The sequence below is a fragment of the Pelobates fuscus genome, chromosome 4, assembly GCF_036172605.1.
Source record: "Pelobates fuscus isolate aPelFus1 chromosome 4, aPelFus1.pri, whole genome shotgun sequence".
In the NCBI taxonomy this organism is placed as follows: Eukaryota; Metazoa; Chordata; class Amphibia; order Anura; family Pelobatidae; genus Pelobates; species Pelobates fuscus.
The window spans coordinates 13,889,476-13,905,360 of NC_086320.1; the positions used below are offsets into that span (position 1 = coordinate 13,889,476).

At 42.4% G+C, this 15,885-nt stretch overlaps 1 protein-coding gene across 1 annotated transcript; it reads left to right on the plus strand.

The window, feature by feature from the left end:
* Nucleotides 1–10,060: 10,060 nt before the first annotated feature.
* LOC134607700 (ly6/PLAUR domain-containing protein 2-like) lies at nt 10,061–15,137 on the plus strand. The gene is made up of 3 exons (XM_063450241.1): nt 10,061–10,136; nt 12,451–12,570; nt 13,297–15,137. Exons 1-3 carry the CDS (start codon nt 10,085–10,087, stop codon nt 13,503–13,505), a joined length of 381 nt encoding a protein of 126 aa, XP_063306311.1. The 5' UTR covers nt 10,061–10,084; the 3' UTR covers nt 13,506–15,137.
* Nucleotides 15,138–15,885: the final 748 nt, after the last annotated feature.

Sequence of the window (15,885 nt, forward strand, 5' to 3'; positions counted from 1 at the left end):
TTAGAGCCTCATATTTATATATGGCCATTATCTGTGCTGCAGCCTTCCTTTCTGCTATATTTTCTATCAGGCTTTGCACAGACCTAACTACTAAAGGAATAAGACATGGCAGGAGTAGACACAACATTAAAATCAGTATGACTCCGCCTACCAATGCCTTAAGCCCTCCAAACTGCTCATACCAGTTACCAAACCAACTACTTGGATTATACCCTTTCCATACCTGAGTAGGCACATGCGCTAGTTTAACCATATGGCTAGTAAGCTCAGCTATTGCTTGCCCTTCGTCATCTATTTGAAGACAGAAATTGCTCAGGTTAAACTTCCCACATACACCTCCCTCTACTGCCAATAAGTAATCCAAGGCTAATCTATTTTGGTACACTGCTGTCCTCATCCTGGTATTATGCTTCGCTAGAAGATTGAGCGCTTGTGAGGTCTCATTAGTAATTATCTAAACCACCGCCTGTAACCTTATAATGCGGTTGAGCATATAAATTGGGGTTCTATATCCAAAAGTACCATCCTCTGCCCAAGTGGCTGGCCCATAATAGTCTATAATACGCTGGGGAGGCCATTCATCATCTTCCCAGGCGCCTATCTCTATGGGTCCTCTTTTCTTCCTATGATTCACATCATACACTTTAACTCCCAAAGTCTCACCTGTTTCAATAGGTAACAAGAAGAAGGATGGTTTGAGCATACCTAACACACATGCCCCTTCCCAGTCCTGTGGCAACTCCGAATAGGCCTTCTTACCACAGATCCAGTACAAATTTGCTGGGGCTTTCCAACTAGATGTAATAGATAGGTCAAACCATACGTCCTTTAAATTGGCATATCTTGCAAACGGGTTAGATGGTTCTGAGACATTTGAAGCCGACCACCAAGTTGTATTCTTTGTATCATCATCATAAGCTTTTTGCCCTAGACAAGTTAATTCTCCTACAGAAGTATTAAACATAATTCCTTTCCTTGCTATGCAAACATAACCTATGATGGAGGTTTTCAATCTCCACTCAGATTTACCTCTAACACTCATCTGATAATCGGCTTGTGAAGATATTAATTGTTCAACTGCCTCAGAACCGGACATTACCTCCTTTGCTTCCCAAGGCCATTGGTCTCCCATGTTAGTACCTCCACACACATAGCAGTTGGTTACATTAAGACTACCAGCAATACTCTCAGCTAAATCTATGAACAGGTTTTGAGCGTTATGGGGGATCTTATTATCTACACTCATCTCTTCATAAAAAGAATGGAATACCTGATGAGTTTGGGAGGTTACAGTATCGGTCTCTATCCCTATAAACAATATTGTCCCAGGGTCTAAACCCGTCCCATATATTTGAAACCCAAATAAGTTACCATATTTATCTAAAAATTGGTCAGGATTATTTATAAGAATATGGACTGGATTGCATTCCATAGACTTACAGTATGGATTGGTAGGCAACTTAGTAACAATCATATCCTTGTCTGCTGTCTGTCCCCAAGTTGCCCACCCCACACAAGACCAATATGGGCAAAAATGTTATTCTCTATTTGGGCATCTTGGACTCATAACACATACTTATTTTTACTACTGGGACAAATATATTTATCATTAGACCCATACGTTCTCTCCCATCTAAGATCCCCACATATATTCCACTTCTACCACTTGATATCGCTTTACATGCATCAAATAGCAGAACACCCGAAGAATGTACGGATTCTAACACTGTTTTATTTATTAGGGTCCCCTGAGGATCTCCATTCCTGAGGGTCAACCAAATTGTACGGGGTTGATACTCCGGATTGAAACACTTAGGTTCTCCTACTCCTAAATGGCATACACTATACTCTACATTTAAGTATCTACACCTAGACACATCACCTTTACACTCATATTGCGAATGCCAAATTAGGGTCTGGGAAATATGATTACCTGTTCTTGTAGTCTTAATGCAAACCTCACAGCTAGGAGTGTCGGTACCTCTACCTTCCTGAACATAAAAAGACATATAAATAAACATTATCATAAGCACATCTTTCGTCGGCTGCATCCTCAATCTTCGTCCGTGCGATGGCACCTCAGCTTCCAGGATGTAAGGGCTGCAGGGAATGGAGTTCTGCTCGTCTTCACAGGGGTCCCTTCGAGACTTTCCTGGCTTTTAAATAACACGTTGGTGAGCGGACAAGCGTTATTATGGCCGTCTAAACACTCACTTACCAATCTCTGAAACAATAAAATTTGTAATCCACAAGGTTTCCTCGTCACTCCGACTGAGTCGTGCGCTTTAACCGGATCTTGCAGGGATTCTCTGGATCTGTTGTAGCTTGCCAAGAATCTACTGCTGCTGGTTTAACCCTGGAGTGATGAATCCACGGAGTCACTTCGGACACTTTTATCGCTGTAGGGGTAGACAAAAGAACAACATAAGGACGTCTCCACTTAGGCCCTAACGGTATATTATTCCACTCTTTAATCCACACTTGGTCTCCTGGATGGTAACTATGAACAGGGGGATAAATATTCACAGGTAATCTATCTTGTACCCATTTCTGTACCTCCTCCATAGTCTTACCCAACTCTACAACCTGCTGCCGGGTAATTCCTTCTCCCAACTGACTCAAATCCCCCCTTAAGTTACCAAGTATGGGAGGTGGATGCCCATACATGATTTCAAAAGGAGAGAGACCCATACTTCTGGTAGGTGTACTGCGAATTCGCAACAGAGCTATAGGCAAAAGAACGTTCCACTTAAGTTGGGTTTCCTGACACATCTTTGCCAACTGATTCTTAATAGTTCTATTCATTCTCTCTACTTTACCAGAACTCTGAGGTCTATATGCCGTATGAAGTCTCCACTTTATACCAAGCATATGAGTCAGTTGTTGTAGGCACTGATGAACAAAGGCTGGACCATTGTCCGATCCTATAGAGCAGGGTAGTCCATATCGGGGTATTATTTCTCGTAGCAGGAATCTCACAACTTCTCCTGCTTTCTCTGTACGAGTAGGACATGCTTCTACCCAGCCTGAATAGGTGCACACAACTACTAGTAGGTAGCAATGTCCACCAGATTTAGGCATAACTGTATAGTCAATTTGTAGATCGGACATAGGGAGTCCCCCCATATACTGAACTCCTGGTGGCTTTACTGGTCCTTGCCTTGCATTATTTTTAGCACATGTTACACATCTTCGTACAATGGCTTGAGTTAAGTTGGACAATCTTGGTATGTAGAAATGTTTTCTGAGAGATTCTTCTGTACTATCTCTTCCAGAATGTGTCCCGTTGTGATAGTTTTGGACAATTTCTACCGCTAGTGATGCTGGAATAACTATTCTCCCATCTTCTAACTGATACCATTTGTTCTCCAAGTACTTTCCAGGTTCAGTCTTTAACCACTCCTCTTCTTGAGCTGTATAAACTGGAGTCCATTGAGACAGTGGAGTCGGTATAAGAGCAGCTATATGTTCCACATATTCCTGTCTTCCTGATTCAGCGGCACGCTTAGCTGCATTATCTGCCATCCGATTTCCTTTGGTTACATCACCATCGCCTCTCAGATGCGCTCGACAATGTATAATACCAACTTCTTTCGGTTCCCATACTGCTTCCAATAGTTGTAGTATTTCAGCTGCGTACTTGATTTCTTTGCCCTCTGAATTCAATAGCCCTCTTTCTTTATACAAAGCTCCGTGGGCATGAGTGGTTAAAAACGCATACTTGGAGTCCGTGTAGATGTTCACTCTTAAACCTTCAGCCAATTGTAACGCTCGTGTTAGTGCTATCAATTCTGCCTTTTGTGCTGATGTTCCTTTTGACAGTGGTCGAGCTTCTATCACCTTGTCTATCGTTGTTACTGCATATCCTGCATAGCGAATCCCTTCTTTCACATAACTACTGCCATCTGTATAATATTGGACATCAGGGTTCTGGATGGGAAAGTCACAAAGATCTGGTCTACTTGAAAATACTTCATCCATCACCTCCAAACAATCGTGTTGACTTTCAGTAGGTTGCGGCAAAAGGGTAGCTGGATTTAAGGTATTGACAGTCTCTAAATGCACTCTTGGGTTTTCACACAACATTGCTTGATACTTGATCATACGGCTGTTACTGAACCAATGATTGCCTTTGTAATCCAACAACGTCTGTACTGCATGTGGGACTCGTACATAAAGTTCTTGACCCAGAGTGAGTTTATCGGCTTCAGTTACCAGCAGGGCGGCTGCAGCTGCGGCTCTTAGACAAGGTGGAAGACCACTGGCCACTGCATCCAGTTGCTTAGACATATAGGCAACAGGTCTTTGCCATGATCCCAAGTACTGTGTCAATACTCCCACAGCCATTCTTCTTTGCTCGTGTACATATAAGTAGAATGGTCGTGTGTGATCAGGTAGACCTAATGCCGGGGCACTCATCAAAGCCTTCTTCACATCTTCAAATGCCTTTTGCTGTTCTTGAGTCCATAAGAAGGGGTCGTGTTCTGTACCCTTGATAGATGTATACAGTGGTTTCGCTAGTATCGCATAACTGGGAATCCATATCCTACAGAAGCCTGCTGCCCCCAAGAATTCTCGCACTTGTCTTCTATTCTTGGGTATTGGTATTTGGCACACAGCTTCTTTTCTCTCTGGCCCCATTATTCTTTGACCTTCAGAGATATGGAATCCCAGATATTTGACAGTTGGCAGACACAACTGAGCCTTCTTCCTAGACACCTTGTATCCTGCCTTCCAGAGAATGTGTAGTAGATCGTGTGTTGCTTGATGACATATTTCTCTTGTGACTGCGGCTATCAACAAGTCATCTACATATTGTAATAATACACACTCTCCTGGGATGGACTTGAAATCCAGTAAGTCTTGACTTAGAGCTGAACCAAATAGGGTAGGTGAATTTTTAAACCCTTGGGGCAGTCTTGTCCAAGTCATCTGGCGTTTCAAGCACGTTACAGCATTTTCCCATTGGAAAGCGAAGATACATTGGCTTTCTGCGGCAATTCGGAGGCAAAAGAAGGCATCTTTGAGGTCTAAGACTGTAAAATAGGTAGCCCCGCCCGGAATTAAAGCAAGCAGGTTATACGGATTGGGCACAACTGGGTGTATACTTACAACCGCATCATTGACTGCTCTTAAGTCCTGCACAGGGCGATACTCATCTGTACCGGGCTTTTGAACAGGCAGCAATGCGGTGTTCCAGGGGGAAGTACAGAATTTTAGGATACCATACCGTATGAACTTATCCAGATAAGATTGAATATTCTTCTTAGCCTTCTGCGGGATATGATATTGCCGTAGGCTCACTGGATAAACCCCAAGTTTTAGTTCAATTCGAATGGGTGGAATATTGCGGGCCAGTCCTGGTGGGTTGTTCTCTGCCCAAACTCCTGGTATGTTGAATAAGGATTCATCACTCTTAGGGTTTTGGCTAGTCAACGCTGTATAAAGTCGCCACTCTTCTTCCTTTGGTACAGATAATGTCATAGTACCTGAAGGTCCATTAAACTTTAGGGATGTTGTTCCATTTGGTAGGAACGTTATCTGCGCTTGTAATTTTGATAGCAAATCACGTCCAAACAATTGGACTGGACATTCAGGCATATAAAGGAATTGATGTTTCACTACGTGGCCTCCCAATGCACATTGTCGACTTTTAAGAATCGGTTTTGCAGCACTTCTTCCAGCTGCTCCTATTACGGTGATAGTTCTTCCAGATGGAGGAGCAACCAGATCAGTCACCACCGAATGTTCAGCACCAGTATCAATCATGAATGCACTCCTTTTTCCCCCTATTGATACTTCGACCATAGGCTCCGCTCGGCCAAGGGGGATGGAGCCCGGTCGGTATCAATAGTCATCCATGACCGTGTCAGCCAATCCTACAAAGTCCCTATCTTCTCTATCGCGGGACCTTTGCGCTGCAGGATAATATCTATCTTCCCTAACATTTCCTCTGTCATTACCGTTACTCCCTCTAGGACCTCCTCTACCTCTCGCTCTACCTCTAAAATTTCCATATCCTGCCCTGGGTGGGTCTCTCTCGTACTGCTCTCTTTTTGGACACTCACTTCTCCAATGCCCTTCTTCTCTGCAGTATGCGCACTGATTCCTACTCAGGGGTTCCCTATTCCACTTACTATCGCCTCTATCCGGGCCCCGTCTATCTATGCCTGCGATCGCTACCGCTAGCATATCCGCCTTTTTACGCATCTTGCGCTCTTACTCTTTCTTACTCTCTGATTCCCTATTCATGTAAACCTTATTAGCTACCTCCATTAGTTGGGTGATGGACATTCCTACGAACCCTTCTAACTTTTGTAGCTTGCGCTTAATGTCTCCGTAGGCTTGGCTGACAAAGGCAGAGTTTATCATTCGGGAATTCTCAGGGGCTTCCGGATTAAAGGGGGTATACAAGCGGTATGCCTCCAATAATCGGTCATAAAAGACACTAGGCGCTTCATCACTTTTCTGTATCACCTCAGCCGTCTTAGACATATTTATGGCTTTCTTCCCTCCGGCTTTCATGCCAGCAATTATAGCGTCTCTATAGGCTCTTAAATGAACCATGTCTGCGCCATTAACATCCCATTCGGGATCAGCATTAGGATAATGAGTTGCGGCCCATGCTGCTGGATTAGCTTGGTTTAAAGTACGAGCTTCTTCTTCCAGCACTTTAATGGCAGCTTGGTTTATCCTAGTCCTCTCCTCGTTGTTAAACAATGTCATTAGTAATTGCTGGCAATCAGCCCAAGTTGGATTGTGCGTCTGGACTATCGAGGTGAACAGGTCGGTCATGGCTTGTGGTTTGTCAGTATACGAGGAATTATGGGTTTTCCAATTCAAGAGATCGGTAGTTGTGAATGGGACATATACGAAGATTGAGTCAGCATACACCATTTGACCTAAATCATTAAGGTATGCTGACCCGGGAGTCAAACGAAGTGGCATCTGATAATTTTTAGGTTTTTGGGTACCGGTCAGTTGTCGGGTTAGTACAGGGCTTCGTTGAGGGGCGTCGATTAGGGGTTCCGGTCGAGGGGTAGTAAGGCAGAAGCTTTATCGTGGGGAAGGTCGGTAAATAAAATATTCCGAGCCGGGCTAGAGGAAGCCTGACCGGAAGCTTGAATTGGCGCCAAATCAGGATATATGGGTTTAACGGGGGTTGGTACCGGAAGGGTAGGTTTTGTAACGGGGGGTGTGGACTCTGAGCTAGAGGAGGAAGCGGATGGGGACAACGGGGGAAGGGATGTAGAACTTCCTGTATCACTTCCCCTTGAATAAGGGGGCGGCATAGGGATCTCGGACTCAGGGGGCGTGTCCAAAATGGGCGTAACCATGGCCCTAGTGGACAAACGAGTCCTGGCCACCATGAGGCGACATTGCTCCTCGTGGCATATTCGGATCCATCTTGGCGAGTCGTTTACGGCCTGCCTCCAACAATCAATGTATGGAAACTGTCCGTAAAGTTCAGGCCTACCCGATACAGCCATGGGTACACGTTGTACCAGATTAGGATCCAAACTGCCACGTGGCGGCCATGCGGCAACCAAAGTAGGCCATTCCCTAGTACACAAAGTGATCAAACGTGCAGGAGACATCTTTACCCCAAAATCACATACTGTAAATCCCTTTTTAAAATTCTTTATCATACAACCTAAGGGATCTAAAATCATCGACTCCGACGCACCCATACTTATCAATGGAGCGTCGCTTCCAACGAATACTATACACGCACTCTATTCAACGGTCACACCCGTTCCCTCGGCAACAGCACCACGTGGTACAGTTACTAAGTGAAACGTACACAATAAAAACACTCAGGGAATTTCCGTACACACACAGCTGTTACACCAGTCACTAAATAATAGATACTATGCCCTTTGGCGAAACTATACCGTCACCCAAACTATAATTCCTATATATGAATTACCCGTCTATAACATACCCCAGTAACATCGTCTTTACAAACAGTAGTTACAGTACGGTTAGCATAGGTCAAGTACAATTTAAGGTCACAGTACAATTAATAGTGGTTATGGTGTTAGACATGCAATAAACGACAATTATTAGTATTTATATACAGTGTCAGTAAATATACAGGGTTATGGTACCGTGCACTATAATACAGCTACACACTATTAACACTCTCGCTAGACGGCAGAGCTCACGCTATCTAGCAAGATATACACGCTACTAAACAATCTTTAACACATATACAATCCCAACTAATCTATTGGCCAATACCTTGATGGACTACCTAAAACTATCTTCATCCGTTTTGGTTAGCCACACTGCCCAAGCACCACATATAGCGAACTAGAGGGCGGAATTTACAACAGAACCCTTTTAGTCTATCTACTCTATCAAAAGTCTAGTGGGTTCCAAATTTACACGCCTTCCCACTTAGCCAAGATAGGTTGAGAGCTAGCGGACCGAATTTACACAGACGCCGCTTAGTCTCCCGGTCCCTCCGACCTAGCAAACAAATTGTACACCCTAGAACGCTAGTCTAGAGAAGACACCGGTGTCCGGCTAGGGCTATTTACACAGAACCCCGCCTGACTCCAAACCAAATTAAACGGTCTTACTAAAGAGCGTTCAATTGAGCGGTGCGCCTTCGCTCCTTCCCTCTGACAGAGGGGGCAGATTCCGTACACAAATAACCCCTTATGGGCCTACCGCACAATCGGTATACCCCTAGTGGGTCCGCCGTCTAAAACAGCGGTCGTCTTACCTCCTCGTTCCTGAACCTGAGTTCACACTCATCGACGGGGACACCCCAGCACTTACTACGTAGAGGCCGATGATCTCCTGGACAACAGACCAGTGGCGCCGAGACGAAGGAAGGTCCACGCAGAAGTTCAGGGGTGCAGCCGTAGAGAACGTGGGCAAAGATAGACCGTCTCACGCCTCTGCTTCTCAGCTACCGTTGAACGATGAGCTTCCCGGCCAATGCACCAAATGATACCGGAGAAACTGACGGAAGCCAAGCACAGAGAGATGGACACAGGTTTCTTCAGGAAAGAAGAGATTCTTTATTCGGTTCACCGATCGGGACTCAGAGGGACTAATGTCACCAAAATACAACAAGTTCTGAGCCCCGGACAATAGTGCAGGCTCCTTATATAGGCACATAACTCCTCCCATATTAAGCTCCACCCGCACATTCTCTTAACCAATCAAAACAAATAAGAATTAACTTCCTGCTTGACCGCATGGCTTGTCCAGCACAATGGAGGAGGGGAATACTACATCCGATATTCTTGCACATGCTCCGTACACTACTGATCGTATCTTGCCTCGTGCAACCAACCGACCGATACGTCAGCATATGCACGTACGCATGCCACGTGGTAATCTCTGCCTACTAAATTTATTTTTACCGAGATTCCACCACACTAGGGAGAGGGAGCAGGGGCCAGGGGCCCAAGCAAATACAACCCCAACTCCGTCACACTTATACAACATTCAAAAGAGGTGTCCCCAAGCTGGCATCCTGCCTAGGACCCTGGGCAGCCTTAATACTGCTCTAAACATATTTTCAGTACTGGTTTGTACAAATGAACAGAATTTTGCCCACTTTATGCATGAATGAGAGCTGTAGATTTTACGCTATCCGTTTTGCAGTTCTTCTAAATCTGGGATCACATATCGATCTTGAAATTTAAATTTTACTGATGAATCACTGTGACAGCCACCAGTTAGTTTTTATATTTTCAGGGACCAGGAGAAGTTCATTTTAGGGGTTCAGAACCTGTGTTGTCACATTTGTGGAATATCCCTCATTTCGTGCTGTGAATGTTCTCCTTTTAATGTTAAAGATTCAGTAAAGCTTAGATAACACGTATTACAAAATGTGTCTGATTGCGGAGATACACTGGCTGTGCTCTCCGTTCTTGGAATTCATTCTGAAAGGAAATCTGTAGAACATACCTAACATATTATACAACGCCAATCACACCCATCCCAGGTCACACAGTAACAAGAAAGCTTCATCATGTATGCTAATGAGCTAGGGTTTGGCTGTTATATAAATCACACATTGGGCATTATTCGGGCACTTGGAGAACCTCTCTCTTCCAATATGAAAGGATTTACTCTGCTTCTGGCAAGTCTGGCCTTATGGTTTAATCCTGGTAAGAATCTGGATTCTTTAAAAATATATATCTTTTTACAATTTGCCTTATTTATTTGCACAATTCTAGATTTTTAACTTGTTTTCATGTAGTTCGTCTCCGTACTGTGTCGTGATTTCATAATTTAACCTGAGGGGGTTGCTTGTTATTGCGGTGTATTTCCTGAAAAATTAATCTTTTGTTTCTCCAGCAGGGTTAGAAATTAAAGTGTGAATTGCCCAGAATTCAGAGTGACTGTGAGATTGTATTGATTGGCTATAACTGAGGCCAAACTGACTGGGAGATTGTATTGATTGGCTATAACTGAGGCCAAACTGACTGGGAGATTGTATTGATTGGCTATAAATGAGGCCAAACTGACTGGGAGATTGTATTGATTGGCTATAACTGAGGCCAAACTGACTGGGAGATTGTATTGATTGGCTATAACTGAGGCCAAACTGACTGGGAGATTGTATTGATTGGCTATAACTGAGGCCAAACTGATAACGGCTGCCTGGGAGATTGTACTGATTGGCTATAACTGAGGCCAAACTGATAACGGCTGACTGGGAGATTGTACTGATTGGCTATAACTGAGACCAAACTGATAACGGCTGACTGGGAGATTTTATTGATTGGCTATAATTGAGGATAACCTGATAATGACTGACTGGGAGATTGTATTGATTGGCTATAACTGAGGATAACCTGATAATGACTGACTGGGAGATTGTATTGATTGGCCATAACTGAGGATAACCTGATAATGACTGACTGGGAGATTGTATTGATTGGCCATAACTGACGATAACCTGATAATGACTGACTGGGAGATTGTATTGATTGGCCATAACTGACGATAACCTGATAATGACTGACTGGGAGATTGTATTGATTGGCCATAACTGACGATAACCTAATAACGACTTGACATTTGCACAGACGTTATTCGGTTTGTGCTATAACCTTATACTAAAATAAGACTCAGACACAGTTAATTCTGTTGGAGTACAAAGTCCACAGCATTATTAATTAAATTATAATAAATTAACATAATTTAGGGTCATTGTCCAACCATACATTAAGTTACTTTACCCCCCACACAGTACCCCTGACAATGACCCTACCAATTGAACAATAAATAACCAAATAACAATTCACTTGAAACACGGCCTACCAAAGAGGCCCCCCATCATACTGTTAACTGTAGGGGTGTACCTCAGACACCCCTACCCCCCCAGGTTCATCGCCACCGAAGAGCTAGAACCAACCAGTCCTTAATTCCATCAGGCCTACTCCTTGGCCTGTCCAGTTCAAACTCCACGCAAAATTCCAATTCTCACTACGCCCTGTTCCGCCGCTGTGACTAAACTGAACTGCTAAAACTAGGGAGGGTGGGTGGGACAATTTACAGGTAAGAGAGGCTCTGGTTAAAATGGCCCCTACTCTAACATGGCTGCTCTTTATACTCCCTATCTCCACCCCCAAGCTACATTACCATAACCCAGCCCCCAAACACTAGCACCTGCCCACTCCCTGGCTCTGTCAAGGCCCACTTCCCCACTGCGTTGTTCCATGGGCTTCAGACTAAGAGATTTTTTTTGCTTGGCTATTGCTTGGCTATATTTTCCCAACATGTAAACTTCACTTTGCATTTGGGACAGTTCACACTTTAGTCAATAGACTTGCAAAACGTTAGCATAATTAACACTATGATGTCTGAGTATCATGTAATGGGAAAGCTGGAAAAAAATATTTGGTGTTCTGCTAAATTTCAAGTTTTTGCCAATTTTTTTAATTTATTTTGGATAGTGGATTTGAAGTTAAATTATTATGAATTTTCCTGTGAGAAGTATTTGTAGTTTTCAGTTTCAGACAGAACAATGTTTCTGTTTACACAATGAACATGATCAGAGCTGCCAACAGATCCTCTGGAACAGGGGTAGGCAACCTTCAGCACTCCAGATATTGTGGACTACATCTCCCATGATGCTTTGCCAGCAGTATGGTTGTAAGAGCATTGTGGGAAATGCAGTCCACACATGTAGTTCCGCCACTGGCAGGAATTATGGAGTAAATCAACTCTCACCTATAGGCAGGAATCGTAAAATAATGAACGGGATTAAAACAAGCATATAAGAGATCTGTAAACCAACGTGCAAACGAGAAATTAAATGGAATTAAATAAAAGTGTTTAATAAAGAAATAATAAGAAAACGTCACACTACAAAATGTATACAGTTATTATTTTTACCATGTGGCCTCTCATATTAATAGCTGTATGAAAACCTTCAATAATAGTTCATCTTAACATTTTCTTTTCTCTTTTTAGCTGAGTCATTAAGTTGTTTTTTCTGTCCGAATCAAACTAACGCCATAAACTGTACAAGAATTAAAGAATGCCCCGTCGGTCAAACGATCTGCAAAACTACAGAATATAGTGCACGGAACGGTGAGTATATTCCTATAGATATAAAGATACATGATTCGTGTCATACAGGACATTTTACGCTGAACAAACAAGCATATCTTTCACGTTAAAAATCAATAACCCCTCTAATTGCACACAGAAGGACAATATCTTCACATTTTCATTGATCACACAGCATCTCAGCATCAATTCCTGAACATACATACACCAAATCAAATGAATAAAGCAGTTCACATTAAAAGGGACACGCTAAGCACCAACATAGCTTTAGCTTGATGAAGTGGTTTTGGTGTATAACTCAATTCTGTGCAGTTTAACTGCTCAATTCTCTAGCATTTAGAAGTTATGTCATTTTGTTTATGCAGCCCTAGCCACACACCCCCCCCCCCCCCCCCCCCCGGCTGTGACTCACACAGTCTCCCTACACATTTCCTGTAAAGAGAGATCTAATGTTTAGATTTAAACCTTTATTTCACATTCACATATAGCCCAACATTATGCAGACTGATAGTAGTCCAGGAAAGAACATGGAGGGTCGAGCAGTTAATTTGTGCCTTTAGAAAGATAATATGAAATATGAAAGTCTTGTCTACTTATTGGATTAAAAAAGTAAAGTTTTAAAGGACAACTGACACCTAATATAGTAATACATTCATCGGGTTTTGAAAGGAAATAGATTTATTTAAAATGAATTATATGCAAATATATGATAATTGAAACTGATGATGTTGTTTTCTTGTACTTTAGAAAATCCATATTTGGTTATTAAAGACTGTGCAGTATCCTGCATCCGTAATAACAGTAACAACGACAATCCCATATTTTGCTGTACCAGTGATTACTGTAACACCAGGGGACTCTACGGCATTTGTTCGGGGACTGTGAATTACCGCCAGGGATTCCTGATGTTTTTTATTAGTGTAGCGGCAGCGCTGATTGGATCGCCACCGTTATGATCTCTGGTTCCCATTTTGTCAGTACTGTAACAAATTGAGAAAAAGTTCCTGTTGGCCAGATACCGTTCGACAGAAACAAACCCATTATTTTTTATTTCTCTAACACCTCTCAGCTATATCACATTGACGTGTCAATTCATCTCCAAAATAAAAAAAATCCAAAAGAAGAATGGAACAGTCACTCTGCGGTCCGTTGTGGTCAGGCTACAGATTTAATTACCACGATGTCTGGACAGGGTCACCCCACACCACAGATCCAGTGACCAACAACATATTTTACCTGATTCTTAATCCATCTCCAAAATGAAATGCTTATACAATAAGTCCAACAGTTTAACATCTCCTCATTAGCAACTGGTCATACTGACACTAAATATTTTCTTAGTTTATAACCACAGAGACATTAAAGGGGAACGGTCACTTCTTTGGAATTTGCACCAGTGAATAAAACATTCGAAAATCACTGATAATTTGAATTAACCATTTTTCTTTAAAATACATATTAAATATTTAGCAAATGATATCATAATCCAGACAAGGCAAATCCAGGACATAGATTGCTAATGAAGGAGGCAGAGCTGATCCTGGTGGGATGCGGACCACCCAGGTGCGTTGTAGATAGGCGGGGTGTGCAGCTCTAGGCTCTTCCCTCTTTCAGGTAGATCCAGCCCCCGCACGGTCGTCACCGGATGGCACAGGGAGCAAGGCCTGACGAGAGGGGTCAGGATCTACTTGTAGGGGCAGAGCCTAACGCTGCACACTAAGCCTATCTGCAGATGGAGGCGCCCAGTTGCAGGATAGAAGGGTGTGGATTTCTACATTTGATTTGATTTTCGCAGCTCACACATACATATTTCTTAAATAAAGGGATTAGAAAACATAAAGTTAAAATCCTGAGGAGCGGTTGTTCTCGTTTCTTACTGGAAAATGCTTGCAATCACAGGCACTCTGTCATTTTCAGGAGTTGAAGAAACACCATAGTGTTTGAAATCCAAACATGAATTCCTTACACTATAGATTTAGACTACCTATTAGGGTCCCAGGCTCCCCCTTAGCATGGAGAAACAAGGTATTTTACCTACTTTTTCTCCCTAGCTCAGTTGTAATGCTCTCAGCCAATCCAGAGGCTTTTGCATATGCAAAACGCTGCCCTTGCCAACCAGCATCTCCTCATAGAGGTACATTGCATCAATGTATCTCTACAGGGAAACTTCAGCCTCTCCATGCAGAGTGTGGAGATGCTGAACATAGGTGCAGCATACTGTACAGCACTAGGCTAGGATTCACCTCTAGTGGCCCTCTGAGTAACTGCAACTAGAGGTGTTACTAGGAAGTAATGTAAAAGACAGTGTTTACAGTGCTAAGACTGCAGGGACAGACTATAGACACCAAAACATTAGGCTATTGTGGGTTCTGGTTACTATAGTGTACCTTTAATAAAGGACTACCATATTCTGACTATTAAGGTTGGACCTGCCCATGAGGATCCACACGAGAAACATCAGCTTGTTCCTGATCTATCCTCTGCCACTTTACACGTATCGCATACTTCTGACAATTGTTTTGCTGTTAAAAATTTAAGAAAAGGTGTAAAAAATGTAAATCTAAATATGAAATAAATTTGATTATTTATCTGTGTGTATGTATTGTGGTTATTTACTGTGAATTCCAACAAACCGAGAAAGAAATTGAATATTTTAGGCATAAAAATAGGTTTAAAAAAACAACTAATTAAAAAGTCGGAATTGTTTTTACATAATATTGAGCATTTCCTGATTAATTCTCCACAATTTCCAAATTACTGAATAACCCAAAGTACGATCAGATATCTCCTCCATTCATTTCTACTTTTGTGACTGGTTCTCCAGGATGGGAAAATGATTGATGAAATATTGTATTAATTAAACAAGTGCTTAAGATGATGTGAATTAGGAAGCTAGAAGGTATTACATATAGAATGTAAAATACAAAACTATCATAAAATAAATGGAAACCAATATTAATAAGTGATTGTACAAAGCTTGACGAGAGTCTCTCTCTTTCTCTCCAAAACACTGATACACCAGTATAATCTACATAGGACACTCCACCTTTCCCCCCTTTCCTTTCTCCCTTTACACCTCTTTTCTTATATATTCTATTGTCTCACTTTATGGAATATTACCTAGGTGCACATTTTAGCAGCTTCTGTTCAGTTTGACACTATTAGCTCTAGACAGTCTCATAGACATTCTCAGACCATTGATAGGATATTCGATTGGTGAATCAATTTTGTAGACATTTGAGATCTAACATTGTCACCCGATTCTATGTTTAAGAACGTTCTACATCCTGAGTTTTCAGGTCCCATAATATTCACAGACAGTTGCTAAAAGATACC

What these genes read in the sequence shown, in the direction of transcription:
- LOC134607700 (XM_063450241.1), top strand. Translation starts at nt 10,085, where the DNA reads ATGAAAGGATTTACTCTGCTTCTGGCAAGTCTGGCCTTATGGTTTAAT. An exon ending in GGCCTTATGGTTTAATCCTG is followed by an intron (nt 10,137 to 12,450) that starts GTAAGAATCTGG and finishes TTCTCTTTTTAG; the next exon opens with CTGAGTCATTAAGTTGTTTT. An exon ending in AGAATATAGTGCACGGAACG is followed by an intron (nt 12,571 to 13,296) that starts GTGAGTATATTC and finishes CTTGTACTTTAG; the next exon opens with AAAATCCATATTTGGTTATT.